At 41.2% G+C, this 24,483-nt stretch overlaps 1 protein-coding gene across 1 annotated transcript in view; it reads right to left on the bottom strand.

Moving 5' to 3' along the window:
- The window catches only part of PAPPA2 (pappalysin 2), a 303,315-nt gene that overhangs the window by 152,337 nt on the left and 126,495 nt on the right, over positions 1-24,483 (bottom strand). Inside the window, exons 4-7 of the mRNA XM_015123561.3 lie at positions 11,983-12,276; positions 10,093-10,285; positions 6,514-6,635; positions 2,773-3,262 (exon numbers count right to left, since the gene is read on the bottom strand). Of these exons, the coding sequence (XP_014979047.3) occupies positions 2,773-3,262; positions 6,514-6,635; positions 10,093-10,285; positions 11,983-12,276 (1,099 nt within the window). The remainder of the gene's footprint in view (positions 1-2,772; positions 3,263-6,513; positions 6,636-10,092; positions 10,286-11,982; positions 12,277-24,483) is intronic.

The following is a 24,483-nucleotide window of genomic DNA, read 5'->3' as shown; positions in this document are numbered from 1 at the left end:
TTGCTGTGTTAACACTGAACTTAACAGTCCTAGTCAATCTAGGAAGATGGTATTTCAAGTGCATTTTTACCATGTTAAAGCAAAACAAAACTATTTAAAAGCCAGTCTTCTGTATCATCAAAGTAATCAAAGAAACTGGAGATTAAAGCTTCAGTGTTTGGGCTCAGGAAGGCCCCCTTCTCAGGTCTGCGACCATAGTTTTCTCTCAGGAGAATTTTTGTCTTGAGGAGACTGAATCCTTAGGAGTAAGATAAACTGTCTCATAACAGAAGGTAGGAACACCTTTGGTCACAATTTGGGGAATTTAAGAAGTTCCACAATTAGAAATGCGTTAAACAACTGCTCACCTCCAAACCTATTAAAGTATGTAGGCATCAGGAATGGAGTCGTATCAGTTGACCCTGGAGATGGAAGGAGCTTGTCAGACTCTCTAGAGCCCGGGTGCACTGATTGTGTGGTGAGGGTGAAAGGCAGGACACTGAGAAGAGGAAAAGGGCTCAAGAAGGGGAGCTTCTGATCCGAAAGACAAATTCTATCTTCATCTTAATTTTGCCCAGTGCCTACCCTAATTGGAAAACTATCACCAAAGTCAAGCTAGGATGGGAGTTACTTAGTGAAACAGGATCTCAAAGGGTTGCTGGGACTACCGTGAGTGGCTGCCATCAGTATTCTGACATGGTTCTCTCCTCTTTAACAGACTTTTCAGCTCACCCACAAAGCCTCCACTCCCTCAGCTGATGCAGCAACCAGCAACCAGGAAATGTCTCAGGGTTTCAAAAACATCTTTAAAAACCTCTGTGCTGGCTTTTAAATATTTAAATAGAAAAGAAACCTAGATATTAAAGTCTTTTAAATTTCCAAATTAGTTACCCCCACATTCCCCAGGGAAGCAAACCTCTTATGAGAATGCCAGATATTTCTAAAGCAAAACCAATTTTACATCCTAATCAATGCTGACAGTTTCCCTTTACAAGGCGGTTTCCGTCAGACTGCTTGTCCAGCCATGCATAAAAGCTTCACACTTTTCTGTGGCTGGGGAAAGGACTGGATGGAAACATCAGCATGTGTTTATTTTTCTTGAGGAAAAACTCAGCAGCAGGTAGCCCAAGCCCTCCAGGATCTGAGTTTGTAAAAGGCAGTGTTACTGAAGCAAGAGGATCAAAATGAGATCCAGTTGAAAAATTGGATTTTAATTCCAATTTTGCTATTTACTAGCTATTGAACCAAATCAAAGTTAAGCCTCAGATTTTTCATCTATAAAATGAGATATTATTGACCTTAAACATGTGTGTGTCTTTGTGTGTGTGTGTGTGTGTGTGTGTGTGTGTAGCAAACTAGATAACAAACGTCATCTTAACTGCCTTATTTAAGAAGTTCAAAATGGCATTTCTTTTTTCTTTTTAAAGCTACCTTTGCATTTGTATTAGCTTTTTGGTCATTTCACTACCTTCTAATTCTAATTGACAGGCAAATATGGGAAGAAAAATGTAATGAAGTTCAAGGTGGACATTTATCTCTATTTTTTTTGTAGCTATGGTAGATTGCCAAATGACTACCCTGTCCCCGATGTACCCTTCTATGATGTGACTTTGCTGCCTCTCTCATCAAAAGGGAGGGTTTATTTTGCCACCCATTGAGTCTAAAATTGCTGTGTGACTTGCTTTGGCTAGTGGAACATTATCATGAATAACATAAAGCAAATATTTGAAAAGGGTAAGCATTTGGGGGCTTGCCCTCTCTGCTGCTGGAAACCCTTCCACTATCATGAGAAGCCCAGGCCAAGTCTTGAGAGACCATGAGGAAAGAGGCCCTCATCTCTCCAGCCATGCCAGCTGTCTCAGCTGTGCGGGAGGTCATCCTGGGTCATCTACCACCAGCCACATCAGTCTAGATGAGAACACTCAACCCACCTATGGGAAATAATGTTTGTTGTTTTAACCTTCTACATTTTGTGATGATTTCTAATGCAGCAAAAACTAACTGACAGCATCTCTGATAAAACTTTGTTTTGCCCTAATTCTGCCCTCAGGGCAGTCTCCAAAGAAGGTTATGTGGTTGAGAGAATTTGCCTTTGGAGGTACCAGCCTCCTGCTCCAGACATTGAGTTCTTTGTAGTAAGGACCTCATCTTAGTCTGTGCCCCCAGCACTGAACATGCAGTGCCAGGAACATAGCAGAACTCACTAAAGGTAGGAAGAAAAGACAGAACTAAGAGAAAGAGGAGAGCTGGAAGAGAAAGATAAAAGAGAGTTGGTTGATGGGGGGTTGGGGGGAGAAATGAGAGAAGGGGAAAGAATGAAATGCATATCATGAATGAGTCATGGAACTGAGTGCATCGTCTTGTCTGCTGGGCCCTTGGCCTCCTTGCATAGCAATAGAAGAATTGACTATACCTTATAAATGTTATGAGGTCTGTGGCAGATGATCAGACAGCTAAAGCAAAGAATCAGAAATTAAATTGTCACCAGACAGGAGTATGTGATTCTGATCAACTCATTTGTGGCAATTATGTTCAGTTCAACTGAAACATCTCATACACTAACCTGTTTTGTCCATAATCATGATGATGGCATCAGCAATCAGACACCTGCTTGCCCCTTTCTGGGAAGTGTTTTTCTTTACCTCAGATACGTCACTTTACAGTAAAATCCCCTCTGAGAGTCTAAACATTCCTCCAACGAAGGGCATGACTGAATATTAAAAAGCGGGGAAAAAGTAACAAAACCCACCCCTAGAGCCCCAGGAAGCCCCATAGTCATGCTACCAAACTCACACGTCCGTGAACTTCCTGTGAGGATGTGTCACCATCACGGGCAAACCACTGGCAAATGGGGGATCGCGGAGAACCTGGTACCTCACGGGCCTGCAGCCAGAGCACAAGGGACTGTGGGGCTGAGAAGTCAGGAGCGCTGCATCAATCTCTATCCTCTCATCAAAGGTATAGACTTTCACCCCCGAAACCTTCCCATCCACGTGCAGTTTGATAGTGAGTGGGATGTCACAGAAAGTGTCTAAGGGGCCCAGGTGCACAGACTCCTTGTTTTCCAGCAAGATCTCTGTGTCAAAGAGGACCTGCGAGGAGTCCAGGAAGAAGGAAGTGACCCACAGGGTGAGGGTGTCAGCTTGGACCGGGTATTGGAAGAGCAGCTCCAGGCTACAGCCTTCTGTGGGGCAGGGGACCGTCATGTTCATGTGGTACAGGTGGACCTCAGGGCTCCAGGCCTGTAAGCTCGGCTCGCAGGGCTGATCTACGTCAGGAGGCCCTGGTGGGAGATCAGCAGAAAGATACATCAGTAGCAGCCATTAAAAGTCAGAAAATGAGTAGCCCTTAGCAGCCAGAAAGAGGAACTACAGAGAGAACGCTTAGAATTCCTGTAGAAGTTGGTCATCTTAGCAGGTTAAATCTTAAGTACTAGTAAGATCAAAGTTGTAAAAGTAAAAAGCATTACACTCTTGTTACCCCATTCCTGTACATGGTGCCCTTAGCAAGAGGAAACCAGCCAGGAATTGGGAAGGGAGCAACCCACATCCTAGGTGGAAACATAAGGCTGCTGCAGAAAAGTCATATCCTTAAAGAATCCTTGAGGAGAGAATTACATGTGATTAGTCCATTCATAACTTACGATAAATTAATGCTTCTGAAGACCAATGATTTCACCCTGTCACTGCAATCTTTGTAGGGCTCTTCACAAAACTCCTTTCATTCCCTAAGATCCCACCCTGGCAATCCTCTCAACTGATGGTTAGATGAACTTTAAAACCATACATTGAAATTTCCCTTTCAGTTCAGGTATGTGTAAGCAGGTAGGTAACTGCAGGCAGGAAATAGAAACACATACTATGGAGCGGGAAAAAAATGAAGATTCAGTAGCCAATAAAAATGTAATGATAAAAAATCAAATATCACAAATCTATGAAAGTCAGCTCCCTGGAAATAATCTACCCAAATGGTTTTCTTTTCTGTCGTGTGAGGGGAGTTGAAGAGAGAGTGCTGAATCGAGAACCAGCAGAGTCAGGCCTCCTGTGCCCTTAGCTGAGTGGCTGTGGCACATCTTTCTATGCCTAAGTTTCCTCTTTTAGAAAATAAGCGATAATGTTTAACCTCTGCCTTACTACGGCAGTGTAGATCTACACAATGTTCTAGAGAAATTAAATATCTACATTTACCAAAGTAGAAGTATTTAGCCCTTCAAAATTTGGAAAATGAATTATGTCCCAAAGCCCAGAGAAAACCAGTTCAAACATTGCAATTTCCCTTTCAGTTCAGGTATGGGGAGCAAGGAGGTAGCCGCAGGGAGAAACTACAGCAGGAAACATAAACACATATTATTAATTTCAAAAATATGTGTGTGCAACTATGTGTGTGTGTGTGTGTGTGGTGTGTTACATTTTATGGTTTTTATTGTTTTTCACCTATACTGTGAGTTGATTTATTTATTATGAGCTGATTCATTCATTCAACAAAAATTGGTAGTGTACTTCTAATGTAGGTATTAGAACTAATTTAGGTATTAGAGATACTAATCTAGGTATTAGAGATAGAGGAGTGAACAAGAGAGACGAAAGTCTTGCCTTTCTATATCTTACAACAAAGTGATAGATGCAACAATAAATATATAAAGGGACATAAAGTATAATACTAGGTAGTAATGATATCTGTGAAGACAAGTGGAGGAACATAAGGGATACAGAATTACGAGGTGAGGCTGGGAGCTATTTTAGGTTATGAAGCCAGAAAATTCTCACCATGAAGATGACGCTTAAGCAGGGCATATGTCTGTTTTAGTTTTCTAATCCCCATAGCATTTAGAAAACAGTTGGTGGTTAAGTAGTGCTCATTAGACATATTTATAAATACATGTGTTTATGCCAGCTCTGTTAGAGATTCAATTACTTTTATAGTGTATATTTTAAATATGACCTGGTTCCTCACCCTTTCAAAGTAAAGGAAGACCAGTATTTCTTATTATTCATATATACTTAGTTTATTAATGATTTATGAATTAATGCTTGTGAAGTCCAATGTTAGTAGTCCTAAAAACTTCTGTTGGTCTCTTAACTATTATTATGAAGCCCCCAATACTAGCAGAATAAAGGTCCTTAGAAATCAGCCTAACAGTGGCACTGACAGTCAAAACGTTTCTATTATGACTTCATGTTAAAGCATGAAATGGAAGCCCTGAAAGTTAACTTGGTTTGCCTCAAGACACAAGAATTAGAACCTAGAACTTCTAATTCCTTTTACCTCTCTCAGATAACTGATTTTTTTCCTCCCTAGAATTAAAAAAGAAAAAAATACTGGGCCAGGGAATCAAACAGGCATTAAAACACCAGCATAGGACAGACTGTTTGCCACACTCACACAAAATGGCTCTTTATGAAATGCGAATCTCTGTTTAGAGTCCAAAGCAGTAAATTTCATACTCACTTTCCATTCTTCCCTGAAAATTCTCACTTGAAAAAAGTCATATACAATCAATCAAGTAAATTATCTCCTTCCAGATTTATCCCTGAAGCCCTGTCACTTGAGTTACTGGGAGCTCAGGATTATATCTTGCAGATACTGTAGACTCTCAGACCAATATTCTCCTTTTTTCATGTCACAATCAAGACTGCAGATTAATTCAAACAGGACTTTGCCCAACACATCTTATTTAATTGTTTTTAGTGTCTTAATATTTTAAAGGCAAAGAAAAAAGATGATAATTAGGTAAACATTAAAGATGATGATGATGGAAGAAGTCAAGCCATTCATTAGGAGGTGCTAAATCCTGTCAACAGTATTTTCTGACTTGAACTGGGAAAAGATTCGTGCTGTAATTTATCTTAGGGGCATTAACGTACATATGTGAGTGAATGTGTGACTATTTGAAAAGTTAGGGGAGGTACAGAAAAAAAGATAACAAAAAATATTTTCCGCTTCCTGGAGCCTAACTCAGATCATATCCAAAGCACAACCAGTACCAGTGATTAATAGACTCATAAAATAGCATAGACAAGAACGATCAGTGTGGAACACCTGGTTCCCCCCACCCCACCCAGACTCGCTCAGCCAGTGCATGAGTGTTCTCTGCACTGTGTTCTCTATTACTCTCCTGATATACAGGAGTAAGAGGTCAGCTTATACTGTCACGTGGCACGGCTGCTCCAAGGACCAGTAGGCACACATAACACTACACCTCCCAGCTATCTCACCCTGAAGTCACACCCTGAGTTCAGCTGACTTCTCCACCCTTCTGTCCTATATGCTGATCTCTGCTTCACCACAGCCATGGGGCCTCTATGTTAGACACATATGGGACATTCTGCACACAGCAGCACCAGACAGTTTGCAAGGCTCCTGAAGATATCCAGCCAAAACACATACAGACGACAGACAGACAGACAGACAGACAGACACACACACACACACACACATTGCCTTTTTCTCACCACGTCACTACTCCACTCTTTACCACCACCCCCATCCTCAGTGGTCACCAGGTTATAAAGAAAAAGCATCATGGTACTTTACCCACAGCCTCCTCTGGGGTCCAATAACCTGAGGAATCACACACCCGCCGGGAGGAAGCTGTGTGCACATACTGACGAAATGTCCCATCTTCAGTGCAAGCGCCACACATGCTGCCTGAGGCCCTGGGGAGATGAAGGGATGGAGATGGGAGATGAGGAGAGTTCATCAGATGAGTTGGGATAAGAAAATTAGATAGACCTTTGTGTGGGGAGGGGAGGGGTTGATGGTTAGTAAGGACCTAGAACAACTGTATCTCAATCGTTTTTTCTTGTGTGGATCTCATCTTTGCAATATTCAGTGACATGAAAATTTCAAGATCATGAAGCAGAAAAATTTAACTAAGTCATAAAAGAGGCCTTTGGAGATGAAAGTGGGCAGTTTCTGTCCTAGGAACTAAGTAAACACCAAACAATTAAAATCTGAATCTTTCAACATAAAATTCCCTTCTACACTGACTCTCAATAAGTCATTCAAAGCCTCCTTGAATTTCCCCCACTAAAACAGACAATAATTTCCCACATAAACTTATTAGCTATATGTGTCCTTATGTTTTAAGCTCCCTACTTTAAATCACTTACATAAAATAAAAGTCAGGTGAAATGTAATGTCTCTTGGCTCACCATTGCCCTTGGGGATATATCCAAATTATTTATCACGACTCAAGGCCCTTCGCAAGCTAGCTCCAGCCTCACCTACTGCAGTTCCTTTCTGAGTTTTGTATTTCCAGCACAATGAACAGATCACCATTCCACAAATACATCATGCTCTTCAGCTCCATAAAACATGGAGCTGTTGTCTCTGCTGCCAAATAGCCTTTCCAAGCTTCTCTGTTTAGCAAACTCCTACTTACCCTTCAAGAACCATTCAAGTGTAAACTCTGCAGTAGCACTTAAGCCTCTCTCCTCTGAGTGGCCAGTACTCCCTTCTCTGTGCACCCACTTCACCTGCTGGCTCCTCTCTTAGGACTCTGCTCTGTGGTGTTGAGAATTTCCATTCCCATTCTTTCCTCTCCTTTGCCTGTGAGCAGGTCCAGACAAAACCCTATTCCTGTTTATATTCCCGAAAGGTAGCACAGGGATTAGATCCAGCAGTCCCTCTGTGAATGCTTGTTTTATGGATATCCATGAGGTGATTAATACAGTTTATGAAAAGTTCTACAAGTACCGTAACTGAGGTAACTGGAAGAGGTAGACGCAATCATAGCTACTACATAATAACGGTAAGTCACTTCATGGGGCTTGCCTCTGATCCTTAGAATCTTTTTAGAAGCCCACTTGTGAATGACGCATCTGAAAATGGAGGCATCAAGTCAGGGTCTCTCAAAAGGTAAGAAAACAAGAATAACATCTTGTAATATGCCAGAAAAATACTATTATAAAATAAAGGTAGTGATTATGACAGCTGCTCCCATTTCTGAAGTACCTCACATAACTGGCATTGTGCCACTATGTCGTGCTTTTCATAAATGATTTCTAATTCCTGTAATAACCTTATGTTTACAAATGAGAAAACTCAGGCTCAGAGAGGTTAAGTAAATTGCCTAAGGTCACAACAAGTTCCTTAATTCCTTTGAGCAAGTTCCCAAACACCATTGAGAGTCCAATACTTTGGAAACTAAAAGGTGTAGTTAAGATCCAACCTCCGACTCCAATCAGCACTCATTTCTAATGTGAACATAATTCCAAAGCTCATTCTTTTGATGCACTTGGCCCTTCCGGGGCTGCTGCTAAGTGCGTAGCTGGGGCTCTTCTCTGACATAAGGGTTCCAAATACCTGCTGGGGTGGAGTAAACACAACTCCAAGCATGACACAAATTGCTGGGCATGTGACGTGAGTCCCCCTGACACACATGTTGGGAGGTCTCAAAACTGCAGTCCACCTAGCTGAGAAAAGGAAGCAAATTGCAGGCTTTTCTGCCAACAGACTCTCAGCACACCCGTACTGATGTCCGCTTTATCGTAACGTTTGTACCAGAGAGAGAATTCAAAGATTAAATTGTTTACATGTGTTACATAAACGGATGTAAAACTCTGGTTTGCACATACCCAAAGAGGACTTGCTGTTCAGGCAGTGCGACCAAAGCTGCACAAGGTCACACTTGCAGGAAGACGATTCTCACACACATCACATAGATGTGTGCTGACTCACAAACAGAGCCCATGAGGGTTTGGGCACTGATGACCATGAAACTACTTTGTAGGGTTGTGAGGTCTAAGTGGTGTCACACACTAAGTATGTATCAAGGTATCAGGGACAGGTATCAAGATCCCAAGAGGCTGAAACACCACTGTGAAAGAGGATTCACCAGCTTCCTCCTATCCCTGTCTCTCTCTTGCCACTCTCCCTAGGCCTTCAGCAAAGCTGAAGGGCATGGAAACTTGCTCCAGGGACACCCTTCTCTTTAGCTGAGGCCCTGACACCCAGAGGGAAAGTGTGGTACAAAGAAGAGATATGCTAAATGAGAACGCTCTAAATTAAAAGAAATCATCCATTCCATGTTCCTTATTCCCAAATTTCCACTGGACTCCCCAGTTCACCTCTAGTCAGTTGTGGGGTCTTGGGCTTGTCATTGTATGTTTCTCTACGCCTCAGAATTCTCACTTCTTTAGCAGGAGCTGTGTTTATTGCAAAGACTAAATAAGACAAGTGCAAGGAAAATACCTCGCACAACACTTCACATACAGTGCAACCAATAGATAAGGGACTGTCGTTATTTAGAATATAGCAGTAGGTTTTGAATGAGGTCAGCCCGCACAGGTCACAGAAGGGGTTCTGGTCCTTCTCAGTGAAACCATATTCTCTCATCCCCCACCAATTATCAGATGTCATTCATTTTCCTACCTTTCCTTTCTACAACAGTTTATCTGATATTCTTTCAAACCAATATGCAAAGGATGAATGAAAGTTTTAGGTGTAATGCTTTTCTTCAGTAAACACATATTAGGTGTCTGTTGTGGCAGGGCAAGAGACAAAGAGACAAAAAAGAATCCTGCCTCCCCCAATAGTTACCAGTCAAGTGGGGCAGATAGGAAAATAAGCAGAGGATGACAATTCCATGAGATAGTGGCCGTAAGAGGGGGAGGCATCGGAGGCTGAGAAGGTGTCAGAAGCACCCTCATAAGTCAGGGAAGCCCTCTGATGCACAGCTTATGGCAGTGAGCACACTCCCATCCACCCACACCCAGAAGTGCCTGGAGAAGTATGCTGTAATCCCTCCCCCAACACCACTCTGCAAGTGGCAAGCCACCACTCCACCCTCATGCCACGAAGGAACAGCTGACAGAGGCAAATGGCAGATGCCCTCTCAGTTCTGCCAATTTATCCCTGTCACATTGGTCAGCCTCTCCAGGCCTCCCTGAGGGGGATTGAGCACTTAGGATGAGCCACTGGCTCCCAAGAGAGCCCATGAGTTCTGCTAAAGCAACGAGAACAGAGCAGGCTGGAGCAGCAGCTCTGAGCAGTGGTGCACACATTTATAGTTCCAAATTAGAGTTCCCCTGGCTTCATATTCTTCCTCTTATTTATATGAAACGCCATAGAGAAATAAAACAGCTCACCCACGGTCAGTGCCTCTCTCACCTGTCATATACAACTCCACTAAGAGGAGGCAGCCAGTGGATAGTGAGGGACTTGTTGGTCTGTCCGATGATCATAGGTGGGATAGGGATGGGGGTGGGCTTTCTGCTTTCAGTCCACTGCTGATAGACCAGGTCCAAATAGCAATGCATTCGGGCCACTTGGTTAGGGGTAAAGTTGTCAGTGCAGTTATCATCTGTGGAGACAAAAAAGGTAGCACAAGAGATGGAGATTTTAACCCATCAAGTCCACCAAGGCAGGGATAAATTGTGCCTTGTTCATAGCTGAGTTAATTTATTAGGCTCAATGAGCACTTGTTAAATGAATGAACAAATGCAATCTGTTCCAGAAAGGGTCTAAGCTGGAAAGGGTAAGAGAAGACAGAGACCAGAGATGTAGCAGTTTTATATCTAAAGCAGGGTCATGACCTTAAAGTTGGGCATCCCAGGGTGAGACTAAGGTTGCTCTGAGTTGATGGTTGCTTATTCAGCAAACCACAAGATGGCAGTGTTTCAACAGATGGCCTTTCCACTTGTGAACATTTGTGGAGTTGCAGACACCTGCTTTATCGCCCAGTGACATTGGTGAGTATTCAGAGCTGCTCCAGGGGAAAGAGAGCCAAATGTCAAGGAGACAGCAGGGCTGGGAATGGTGGTCTCAGCTTTACTTTTGGATCTGGCAAGGTCTCTTTAGCAGGTACATTTTGCATAGGGTTGGAAAGGGAGTTTTCTTAGTGCCAGGGACTTTTTCAGTGAAAACACACCAGTCAAGTACTGCCTCACTCAGCTTCTTAAATGTTTCCTCTTCCCACTTCAAAGGTGCTGCCTCCAGACCTCTGCCTTCTGCATGGCATCGTCTGGTGTCTCTGCCCCTTGATGGGGGAGGAAAGGTGCTGGTGCTTACACGTCTGACACACCTGAATTATTCACCGCAGTGAAACTCAGATAGACCTACATCTTGAAAGGTGACAGACAGAACCGGCTCATGATGCTTTCTTCCCTTCAAAGTCACGATCAGGGTGTGGTGGTTTATTCTTTTTTGGATAGTTCTAGAAGAATATGTCACCAAACAAGACCCCAAAACTTATAGAAAAAAATATCTTATTTCACCATTGGACTAGGTAATCAAATCAAATAAGTCTTTAATTTTAGGGAAAAATTTGAGTCCATTATAGGAAACCAGTCACTATTACTTTTCACCAGAAACAAGGAAGCATGAGAGACAGTGAAGAATAGTACAGAAGCTAAATTAAGGAAGGAAAATCAGATGACAAGTTTTTCCCAGGGCCAGGAAGATGCCATTTTTTTTTTAAATTAGATGTCACCTTTTGGTGGAGAGAGGGTGGCAGGCAGCTAAGAATTAGTACTTGGCCAGTGCTGGAAAAAGAGAATCTGATTTTGCTTGTTTTTAATAACATACAGTAAAAAAAAATCCTGAGCCTAAATTAACCAAGCCACCTCGTGGACCAACTTCAAAAATAGTATAAAGGGCCACCTTGACCCATAAACTCTTTTCCTTTATTTCTACTGGACTCTTCTTCAGAGTAAATGTCTAAGAATGTGGGTAAAAATAAAAAAAACTACATTCTAGAAGTCAAGGGGATCACAAGAGGGCTTTCAGCTCTGCGCCTTTTTTACTACCAAGGATAGAAGTATATTTTTAAATATCTAGTAGAGGAGAATTCAGTGAACAAAGTACCTTAATATTTCAGTATTTCTTCAAGCTCTTCAAAGACATGAAAAAATAATAATACCCTATAATAAATACACTTCAACTCTCTGACACAAAGGACCACTTACTCATTCTCCCATCAGCTCCCACACCTCCACTCTCCCAGCTCTCAAAGGCCCCCATGTATTCTTAATAGAAAACAAAGCAAGACAGTGGTGATACCCGTGTAGCTCATATAGTTGGTGAACGGAGCCCCTGGGAAGCGAGTGAAGCCACAGGTGTCACTCATGGCCTCAGGTTCCCGGCACAGCTCGCTCTTGGGAGTGGGGGCGGTGTCGGCACAGAGGTCTCCTGTTTCCATGGATGGCACTGTCTCCTTGCAGGGGTCATTGCAGGATTCTCTTTCACTGACCCCTTTAAAGACGTGGTAAAGTCCCAGAACATGTCCCACTTCATGGATCATGGTGTCCATGTGGCCAGGCATCCCATAATAGGCTGGGCTGAGGACAATGCCACCTGCAATGAAAGTTTCGAAAAGCCTTTCAGAACACAGAACGAACAGCAGCTCTCCAATCCTTAATTGTGTTTTCTGATAAACATCAAATATTCCATTTCAGCCTCTAAGGAGTCACTTTATAACTTCTGATGACATACAGTCATTGCTCTTCTTTCTTGCCACAGAAACCCTCTAAACAAATTAATACACACTTCTTTATCCTCTACATGGGTGAGTGTTATACTAGAGGCCTGGGATAGCAATGTTGACATAATAGAGAGCCAGAATTCTCAGCACTGTATGCATATTAAAATCACCTTGGAGAGTTAAAAGAAGACATACAGGGGTTCAAATACTACCCCTGATGAATTGAGTCCAAACATTCGAGGATAAGGTTCATGCACTGACATTTTTAAAAACTTCCCAGGTTCAGAATCACTGCTCTAGGCAAAAGCCCATGGGATTTGGAGTCAAGGAAATCTGATCTAATTCCTGCCCCTCCACATCCCAGCTTTGAGGGCTTAAACAGCTGTCTTACCTCCTGGAACTCAGTTTTGTTGTCTGTAAAGTGGGGATGATAACACTAAAATTTGTTGTTTTTTTTTTTCAGTGTTTGGCACATAAAGGAAATGACAGCTGTGTAGGCTGCTTCTGATTTAACAATCCCTACTCTCAACAACTAGTTAGACAAAAGATAAGTTCAACTGAACTACCACAAAATTGGGAATGTCACAGTCACTATGAGAATATTCCCCACCCTCACTCCCCCTAAATCTCCATGAGAACACGAAGGGATGTGTTTCAGGGAAGAGTTCATTGCATCCAATCAGGCTTAGATGGGAGACTTAATGGTATCATTGGAAACTTACAAATGGAAAGGCTAAGGATCTCTGAGTGACCCAACTTCTATCTGTGTAGCTTGTTGGAATCCTAATTCCTGCTTCCCTCCTCTCCCATGGTTGAGCCACCTAGCTTTCCTTCTTTACACCCCAAAATTGTCAGGACCAGGCCTAGTCTTATCTCTGAAAGATGAAACAGGGAATGTCAACATCCTTGGATCAACCCTCTGGGGTCCAAGGTCACCCCTGGCTGTGCTGCCCAGCTGGCCCTGCCCTTCTGTCCCAAGTCTGATCCCAGTTCCCAGGACTTGCTTCACTTCTCACACCTGAGTCTTCCCTATATCAATAGTCTTCTGAGTATAGTAGGTCCTCCAGGAGAATAGCTCTTTCTCTTGCCAGGTCATATTCCAAGGACTATGTCCTATTCCTGCCTCCATTCAACATCCCTTAGACAACCACATATACAGCTTTATGGGCAGGAGACAATCACAGGATATCTGGCACCACACCCACTGATCTACCTAATAGGCAGCTAAATTGACTTTCTTGTGACTACTTTACTGCACAGGACAGTTTTTAAGTCCAAGTTCCAGTCTTTCCCAGTTTACTCGAACATACTGACCTTACTCAAGCCATGCTCAAACTCATCTAAGATACAGTGTCTCCTTTCACATCTCAGGTGAAACTAGACCTCACCTCCCATGTTTTTTATTTCTACTACTTCTGGTAAAATTTTTATTCTCTAAACTTATCCTTTTTTATTTCTCTTTTTTTATAAAGTTATTTTCTGAATATTTATTTCATTTGTGCATCATGATGTCAACATAAGGTTAAACTAACTTAAAAACAGGTCTGATTCGAGAGTGCCTGTTATTTGAATAAACCTGGAGAAACACAGTATTTCCACTTTCCAAGAGCCCACACTTCATGTTTACATATCCGATGGCAGCAGTAATCATCACCAATGTTCATGTACAATTATTCCTCCAGTCCTCTAATGGCAATATTGACCTTCGCATCAGTGGAGATAATTCTAAGAGAACAGCTTTCTGTTCTTTCCAGGTGCCTTCACCTTTTTCATCCTTTTTCCTCCACCACACTTCTAACCTCTACATATGTTTAATCCCTTTTCTGCCTACTCTTTCCTTTCTTTCCCCCATTTCTAAGTAAGTTTTGGCTTAAAATAAAACTAATATTCAGAAATAGGATTTTGAAAGGCTACACAATTTACCTATAAAGTTTAAGTATCTACATTGATTAGCTTTCTTCCCAAATTGGGTTTATAAAATCTGAACCAGGGTAATACTTTGAAAAAACAAGTGGCATCAGTGGTTAAATATGCTTGAGGAAAATGCAGCATGCCATACTATCCTCCTGAAAAATCCATAATGTACATGAGAGTGAGCTGTTGTATTAAAGGCCCTGAAAAGTCCTTCATCAATTGAGTTTTACCCTTTGCTTTTCAAACTTATTTGAACACAGAACATGTCCGAGGTAGAATATCTTTTGACATCTCTGGAGTACCAGATGTCTCAGAGCACAATCCAAGAAACACTACCAAAGATGGAAAAAAAAAAAAAAAAGTTCAAATCAATAGTTACCTTCTGCTCATATATTTTAGCTCTGAGCAAAACATCAAATATCCCCACATCCTATGGCCAGCCAGGTCCAGGTCCTTTTGTGATCTCCTTCAGTTATAGATAAAGAAAATATAGATGAAAAGAAAGATGGTTCTAGGAAGAAAGGATGGCAAAATCAACATGTGCCAAGAAAGGAGGGATGACCAGGAGTGTGGACTAGAAACACTTGAGAATACGGCGCAGTCATTATAATATTGGGCTTCTAATCAACCAGCAGAAGTCTCTACCTCAACCCCAAATGAGATGTTTCCAAATCTAAAAATATTTTGCAACAGCCATCTTTCAATAAACCAGCTTGTTTATAACTGGAAGAAGAAGCATAAAAATGCAAGCCCTCAACACTCCCAGGAAATCCCCTCCATACCCAGGACAATTGGCCAGGGTTCTCCAGTGTAGCACTCTTGGTGCACATTTCCAACACAGAAGAATAAAATTTTAATCAAACAACACTTACATTTCCACTAAAAACATAAGCATTTTAACACACATTTGCAAGTTATATTTTCAATTGCAGAGAGATGTACTTATGCTAATAACTCATTTATATGGAAGACATGGCAACGGGTTTAGTAACTACATGTGTGTTAACTAGAATATTACACAAAATAAAGAAATACAGAAAATATAGAACAAAATATTGCTCTAATTTAGGGATGACTGTTGTGCACACCAACACATGTTGAGAACAAAAATCCCAAGGTCCTAAACCTCTTATAGTAATTCTATATCTACTACAGCACCAGATTATAAAATTATCCCCCTGGACTAGAACGAGAGGAGCTTGGAGTGTGGACCATTAGCTGACCCTCACTCACTCCATGGCCTTGGCTGTTCAACCTTTCCCCTAATCTCTTCATCTGTAAAATGAGGGGGTAGATTGACTTATCACTAAGATTTCTTCCCATCTGTATTCCCAGACTCTGAGAGCTAACATGCAGGCTTTGTGGGACAGTCATGAACACATACATGTAAAGGAATCTGTATTGTCCTGGACTGTCACTGCCTCGGCCTTGCAGTTTGTGTTCCAAGACTCCCAACTCTCAGTGGCCTGAGGGAAAGGGGAAAGCTGGCAGTGAGAAGCCAGCCATCCTACTCTCGGACCTGCTGTGGATTTCCAAGTGACCCGGATTAGCCACCCTTTAATCCTCACTCCCTCTCCACTGGTGATATGGTTTGGCTGTGTCCCCACCCCAAATCTCATTTTGAATTGTAAACTCCATAATCCCATAATCCCCACATGTCAAGGGTGGGACCAGGTGGAGGTAATTGAATCATGGGGGCAGTTTCCCTCATGCTGTTCTCATGACAATGAGTAAGTCTCAAGAGATCTGATAGTTTTGTAAGTGTCTGGCATTTCCCATACTCGCACTCATTCTCTTTCCTGCCCCCCTGTGAAGAGGTATCTTCTGCCATAATTGTCTGAGGCCCCCCAAGCCCTACTGAACTGTGAGTCAATTAAACGCCCTCCCTTAATAAATTACCCAGCCTCAGGTATTTCTTCATAGCAGCATGAGAACGGACTAATACAACCGGTTTGCACCCTTCATCCGCTCTCACAGATACGGGGTCTCACACTTTTCTTCCCACCCACCCTTTATTCCAACCAAATCAAACTTGTTACGTTATTAGGGAAATGAGTTTTAATCACTCACAGACACACATACTCACATTATTAAGGAGTGGGTTTTCATTACTCACTGAGATACACACACACTCATATCAATGTAGGGGTGAGGAAAGACATTAAATTTATTTGGTGATTTAGTTTAGAAAAGTTCTTTCATGTTTCAATAAAAGTTACACATACACATGAACTCATGCCAAAGCCAGACTGAGGCATAAAGACATGTTGCCCAAAATTTAATAAGAGGAATGCAAGCATTTCTTTTCATTAAAAGGAACAAGATGTGATAATAAATAATAAATAAAAACTGAGTGGCCAGAGTGGCAATCCCTTCCTGCCATCACCAGCATTTAAGTCTTCCCCCAATGAGGAGGAGGGGGCCTGAGGGACTGTGCATTCCCCTGCTTTCAGGAAAAGCTGCAATCCTTTCTCAGGGGCAAGATCATAGGAATAATGAAAAAATAGTCAGAAATGCTACTTGTCAGTACCATTTTATAGTAATATATTCAAATGAACCAGCATTATCTTCTGAAGCTAGAGTCTACACACACACTTTCTTCCAGTTACATGGGTCAGACTGTGCGTGATTACATGTGGTTCCTGCACCACTGGGCAGAAGCTTCTCTCTCACAAGGTAGCCTTTGGAGGGGCCAGGGCTCCTTCTTTAGCTGGCACTGTAAAGGTATTGATCCTGATATGGGGAAACACTCCTTAGAAGCTCTCAAGGCTGTTTACTGATCTGTTTAACGGTAATAACAAGAGATGCTACCTCAAAGGATTTTCATGAAGATTAAAGTAGTAAGGTAAATAAATAAGCATTTAGCTTATCTCCTAAAACAAAGAGACTCAAAATATGTATTAGACCATTTGTCAATATTATTATTCTATGTGCAATCTGGCAGTACACGTTCATTTGCCTATAACCTTCATTGGCTCCCACCTAACCTTCATTCATAAAAAAATAAAAAAGAAGGTGGGGCCTGACCATAAATTAGACAGACCTCCCAGAGTGAAACCAGGCATTGCCAGGCACAGTAGGAGAACAACCTCAACAAGAAGCTCTGATTTTCCTCTAAGCTGCTCATACTTTGTCTTCATGTTGTTCTGATCCTAACAACTGCAGGCATCCAGAAGACAAGCAAGACTTTGAGAGGGCCGCAAATAGACAAGTGCCCATTCTCTTCATAGACAACATATTAGGGTTCAAAATTTATTCCTGGCAGTCTGAAATTAGGCTGCTAATTGCAGGAGGAAAGGAAATCTTACCAAATTGGGGCTGTTGGTATAATTCTTCATAGACCTCAAATTATTGTTAGATCAGATTTACACTAGATGTCTTTGTTCTATAGTGCCGATAATCATTCCCTTCCAACTCTCTAGTTATGGGGAATATGATTATCATTTTTATACTCAAAACCATTAATTTTTATCATTCCTTATCTTGGATGACAAAATTGAAACACAGATGAGAGATAAAATATGATAGTAGAATGGGGAGTGGGGTAGGGATGAGATTCCATCCCCTACAGTTGAATCCCTTCTTTGGTGTTCCTGCTTTTGTCTGACACATTGAAACAGGAAGAGAAAAGAAATGCACACACATATTTTCAACTATATCACAATGCTTCAGTCTCCACTCTGAGGCACTTTCAGGCGCCCCCCACCTTCACTCACTTCCCCAATGCCCATCCTGCAAGACTGTCGAAGGACTGATAACAAGACCAGGAATACTTACTCAGGGGAAACTTTAAAGTACTAGTGTAAAAGGATGGAAAAAATTTGGAAATACTAACATTTTACCCTAGTGGTTCCATGCTTCTCTTCTCCCTACTCCACTCAATTCACAATGCCAGACTTTTCCACATGTATTAACCTCACTAGGAAGTAATACAACATAATGAAAAGCAAGGAAACAAGAAATCCTTTTTTGGCTGTGGGGTTTCTAAGCCTCTGCCACCTGGGTCCTGAAACGACTCCATCCACAGTTTAGCCAGCATGGTAGATGGATTGAAGACAGGGACCCTCGCTCTCACACTACCAACACGACCACTACCACATTAGCCTAGAAATGATTCTCCCAAGCTGAAAGAAGAGGAAAGAGGCGAAAGGTAAATAATGGAAATGAATAGTTGGTAGTGGGTCCAATAAAGTTGACTGTACCCTGACTTTCGAGCTGGAAAAGAGATAAAAACCCACAATAGGTTTGTGTGATCTGACAGCAGAGGGATCTTGCTTCATTACGGTAATAGATTCCTAAGTGGCTTAGCCCTAGAGAGGAACCACTGACCACCAGAGCTAAGCAGGAAGGGCAACACAGCCTGCCAGAAATTCCCTGAGGATGTCCCTGTGATGAGAACCAGGGTCATCTCAGGTGACCAGCATCACCTGGTGACCAAGGACAAAAATGAATCATTTTCCCTGTGGTCTCAGCACATACAAGCCATCTCCATAGTTAGGTACAGCCCCAAGCATAACAGGCATAATTGACTGAGAGTAAATTACTACTACTCAGTAGCATGGGGGCTCAAAATAGAAATAAAGTTTAATGACAGAAGAATAAAGTAAGTTACATTTCTTGCATGCCTGAATGTGTATGCCAAGACTTGAACCCAGTGTGTGCCAGTACCATCAACTTGTACATGGAACGCAATATGAATGGGCTCCCAGCAACTGGGGGCCATGTGTGGCACAGCTGTTCCTTAATGGACTGGCAGCAGGAGAACACATGCCTTCTTAGAAGATCTTTCAGCCTTGATTACAAAAGACAAGCCAAAACAATAAGACAGAGTTGTTGTGTGGTCTAGGGGATGGTGTGGAGGAAGAAAAGAAAGAATCTGCTAATTAGAAGATGAAATCTTAGTAGTAAACAGCCAAGCTTCCAAAGTGATTCTATATTTCTAAGTTCTTACTGGCTTTTCCAGGCTTTAACACAAGAATACCCAAGTGGCTCACGGTAAAGAGAATGATCCCCAAAGCCACCTTCAGTAAAATAAATAAATAAATAAATAAATACATAAATAAAATAGCTTTGGGCAGCTTCAGAAAAGGATATTGGTTGAAAAACTCTAAAACAGTTCTGTAAAATTTTTAGGGCTGAATATTATATGCCCATAAAACGGGGAGGTTGAGGGCTGGTCTGCAAGTGCCTATGTAATTACTTCCAGTGACTGGTGAAACTGCTCCTCAAAACATACTGTCCACAATGAAGGGACAAAGTTATAAAACCGTGCCTTGGGGTCCAGGGAAGGAGCACTTCAAGGCAGGACAAGGAAAGAAAAAGTGGTGTAGGTGGACTGGTAGGCAAGGGGAGAGAAGGAAATGGGGACAATTAAAAATAATAATAACTGGAGCTAGAAAAAGAAGTGAATCTTTAAGAGAACCAGCCCAGGAGCCATTCATCTCCAAATCTCGTATTGGCTTGATTTTACAGCTTGTGGTCTCATTAGAAGGCAGTCTTTGTTCCAGTTAAGACTGAACCAAGACAAGCATGTGTAGAGGGTGAAGATTTTGCTGAATCTGGTGTCTTTTTTTTTTTTTTTTTTTTTTTTGTCTCCTTGTATACCCTTTCAGTTACTCCTATCTGCAACAGTCAAGCACTCAGGGAGCGCTAGCCACTCCCACATTGTGGAGAAAAGTAATCTGTTGAATTAAAACTGAAGATGTTATTAGCAAGGCATTAGAGACTTAATATATAACCCTTTCCTTGTTCCATTATGGGGGCAATGCTTCACACACGCACACGTGCACGCACGCACACACACACACACACACACAACCTCATGATGGATTCTTTTTTTGTCTACTTTGCAGGAAAATCATGACAGAATTTTAGGCACTACAGAGTATGCGTGGGGAAGATATTTCCTATAATTCATTTATTCATTAAGCATTATTGAGCATTTATCTATGCCAGGCACTGTTCTGGAGTATCAAGGATTCAATGAGTACTAGGACATGTTTTAGAAGAGAAGACCTTTCAAATCACCATATATAAAAGTGGGTATTTACATCACATGCTTTTAAATGTAGGAATCTTTGTTTGGGGCACCCAAATTTCAGAGTACAGCATTCAAATTCTATGCTAATTTTGTTTAAAGTGTTTAATATCCAAGAGTGCTCCCTGTTTTCCAAACTCCAAGGCACCCAGAATAGCGTCATTTACTAAATGTCATCTTCCGACAGTTAAATCATCTACAACAGAAGCCAAGGGGTAATTATCAGGAACAGTTCTCATCTTGTTTATGTCATATAGGCTGCCTAATGAATGACTATGAGCTCTAATATTTACATGTGCACTCCAGTTTACACATCTTATTTATTCCTTAGCTCTCAATGGTGGCTTTGCTCTAGCCCAATCCTTTAATGACTAATACCCTCAGAGGACACGGAATCCAGTTAACACCTTCATGATCTACAAATGTTGGTGTGCCTCGGAGCACTCCCTCCATCAGGTTGTGGACTATAACCATGCTCAAGTCTCTTTCAATCCAAAACTTTCTTCATCACCCTCTAACCATCACCTCCTCCACCCTAGTGCTGTATGCCTTCACAGTCAAACTTCTTGAAAGATCCACACCCCCCTCTTCACCTTCTGTGGGTTCCTCTACCTGTCCCACTCTGGTTTCTGCACCCAGACTCCACAAAAACAATCTGGTTGATGTTATCAAAGACTTCCCACTTACCATATCTATGAATAGTTCTTAGCACCTGAGGCTTCATTCACATTGTGCATCTATGTATCACAACTGATGTAAACTTTAATCTCAATATCTAACTATTTGGTTGAAAGAAAGCTGAAGTTTGTCCTGGAAGAACCCCTGCAAAAGTTCTGCATGAGGAAGGGGTATCTCACCTCCAAGCTAGTTTCTGCCACCTATACTGCTGCTGCTTTACCTTCTCCCAGGTAGTGGTCCTACCCGTACCAACCCTGTGACAGCTACTCCACTGCAGTCCACTGGGCTCTAGGACATTCACAGACCGCTCACCTCCCCAGATCACCCACCACTGTTTACCCTTTCCTTCTCTGATTTGTAAGGAAGCTCTTTCTGCTTCTTACAAGCAGTTCTACCATTGCAAGCAGATGCATTCCTAAAAACACATTTCTTTCCTTTATAAAAGAGCCAAGATTTTTCCAGGGCACTGAAAAAGTTTCTATCTTGAAGGCTGAAGGCACAATCAGGAAAGGCAACCACAGATACACTGTATTTGAAGCTTCTACTACTACTATTAAAGCTCATATTTACTGAACTCCTGCTCTATGCCAGACACTCTTCCTCATGCTTATTATCCCCATTTTACATATGATGAAACAAAAGCCCAGGTCCCGTTTGTTCCTATCCATGTGAAGCCATAACCCACTCCATCATTCAAATATTTTCTTTTCCCCCAGTCAAGAATCACTTCATCCAGACTCATTTGAAGATCCCTTATGTTTAAACCCCCATGATCCAGGTTCAAGTTTCCTCCCACAGTGTCCTCAGGTCCCATGCACCTGAGGGCATGTTGCTTGTGAGCTGATTGGGTGCTCTCACTGCTCTGTGGTGGCACAGACATTCTCTAGAACAATTAGGAACGTGGCAGACCAGAACACTAGGAAGTATCTAGCTTCTGTGCCACAGTGATTCTTCTCTCTAACTTGGCCAAAATGCCTGTGTGCTGATTTCATCTTTCTGCAGTAGCTGTGGACCCCATGAGACTTTCTCAAACTCTCTGTCTTTTGGTTTCTGGTACACCCCCTGATATCTTTTCCTCCTCCCTCTTCCATGGAAGCCCCTTCTTAGTTGATTTTAGAGACCCCTAGCTCAACATATCCAAAAGCAAACTGGCTCCCCATCTGCCTTTCCTTTTCCTGCATTTTATACCTTGGCACCATCATCCACTTAGTCAATCAAACAGAACTTCTCTTTCCCCATCCCTCATTTATTCGAACAAGTTTTCTTAGCACTTACAGCTATAAATGAGAAACAAAGCAATATAATTTATGTTAAATCTTTTCTCATTACAGCAATAATTACTATTCATTCACAGACACAAGAACTACTTTGGGTTTGGGAGAGCCATGTTTATCTCCTTAAAATACACATTTCCCAAGTATTTGTTTTTACTAGTGATTAACCAACATCTAAAAATACTGTTTTGATCAATTGTAGAAGAGTAATCATTGCAAATGAGAACTCAACTGAGAAGTGATTTTTAACGCTTAATAACTTATGTTAGTTTCAATGCTGATATCCTGTTTGTGAGACTGTACTATTGTTTTACAAGATGTTACCATTAGGGGAAATGGGTAAAGGTTATACAGAATGTTTTTGCATTGTTTCTAACAACTACATGTGAATGTATAATATCTCAAAATAAAAAGTCTAGTTTAACAAAATGTGATCACAAAAGAGTTGTACTCAAAATGTTTTTAGCTGAGAAACAGGCAACCAACTAGACTCTGAAAAAAATACATGTGTATGTTACATTAGTATAAAATTCTATATAAGTGAAATGGAAACACAAGTTTAAAGAGACCAAAAAAAAAAAAAAAAAAAAAGAAAACAATGAACACTTGCCCAATGTTTAAAAAGTACATGACCATGATTTTTTTTAAAAAATAAATGATCGTGATTTTCAAATTGGTATGGTACTGAGAGGACACTTAGGAAACTAAATTTAAGATTTATTTTTAAATGATAGTAGTTTGAAATAAAATTACATGCCCCAATTACTCTTTTTGCTACTATTAAACCTATTATTAGATGTTTAGATGTTACTTTGAGAATGTATGAAGGTTTGCTGAGTTTTTTGAGTCTCTTCACAGGTACAAGGGAAAACATAAGTTTGAAGAGCAATACTGTAGCCATGCAAAGCACCCCCACTTCTAAGTGTGTGCTGAACCCTGCCATCTGCCAGTTCTTCTGCTCTGGAATGCTCTCCTATGTCTGCCAAGCAAACTCTTGCTTATCCTTCAATTCCCATCTCAAGCCTCAGCCCCTCTGGAAACTCTTTGTTAATACTTTCAGCACAATTAGGCACTTTCTTTTCTATGTTCCTGCCTAACTTCATGTATGGTGCCATCACATAGTATTATAAATCTGTATTACATATCTGTCTCCCAATCATGCTGTGCATTCCTTAAGAGCGACTGTTTTCATTATTCTATCTATGGCATTGCCACAAAACACAGTCAAGCTTTTCTTTGAATGAATCAATGATGATGAGTATGGCATCCAAGGCTTATAAAAAGGCTAGTTTATGACTAACTTAAGTGTTCTGCTTTTAAAGATATGTTTTCAATTCAGGCATTGTTTACTATGGCTAAAAATGTTCAAACTACTGAATATTAGAGCTCAAGAAGATCCCACTCATTCATCCATCTGCAAAAAGATTTTTCTTTGTGTTAACACAGCATTGAAAGCACAAAATCATATGAAAGGGCAGAAATGGTGTTGATGGCAAATCACGATGACAAATTACCTTGGTCTTTTCACATAGTGACTTAAGCCATTGATAGTCAGAAATTGGATTCAGTCTTCAAACTTTAAGGCTAGTGTGCTTATCCGCTAGGTCACTCAACAGACCCTGAAAATGTAGGGCCTTTACATGCTGACACAAACAGGTAATCCCATCTTGAGTCTCAAAAAGGCTCTATTTAGAAAATTCTGAATGTCTTCCTCTATCATGGTATGTCAGCTGTCTGTACTACTCTACACCTGATTTTAATCAATACAGTTCCTTTGTTTAATCAGCTATGATTGAACAAGAAGAAATAAATAAGAACACAATTTTCTATTGAATCAGATCTGTGAGCTGTTCAGTCTAGTCTTTTACTTCTGAAAAGCACATTAACAATCATGTTGTAGGGGAGTACAGTTATTTCTCAAAGGATTAAGAATAAAATATAAATATCCCTTGCTTCTTTCACAATTCCATTAGAAGTCAGTGATTCATGAGATAATTTAAGCATTTCTTGAAATCATTTAAATTTAATACTTTTACTCATCTATACCTTCATTCAATGATCACTCACAGAGCACCTGCTATATGCAAAGTACCTTGCTTATTTATAGAGATCATAGATATCTATCAGAAGATTTCACCAGTTTTTACATGCAGTTGTGTGTGTATGTGTGTTTGTAG

Source organism: Macaca mulatta, chromosome 1, assembly GCF_049350105.2.
Source record: "Macaca mulatta isolate MMU2019108-1 chromosome 1, T2T-MMU8v2.0, whole genome shotgun sequence".
NCBI lineage: Eukaryota > Metazoa > Chordata > Mammalia > Primates > Cercopithecidae > Macaca > Macaca mulatta.
This window is presented reverse-complemented; position numbering and strand designations above follow the sequence as displayed.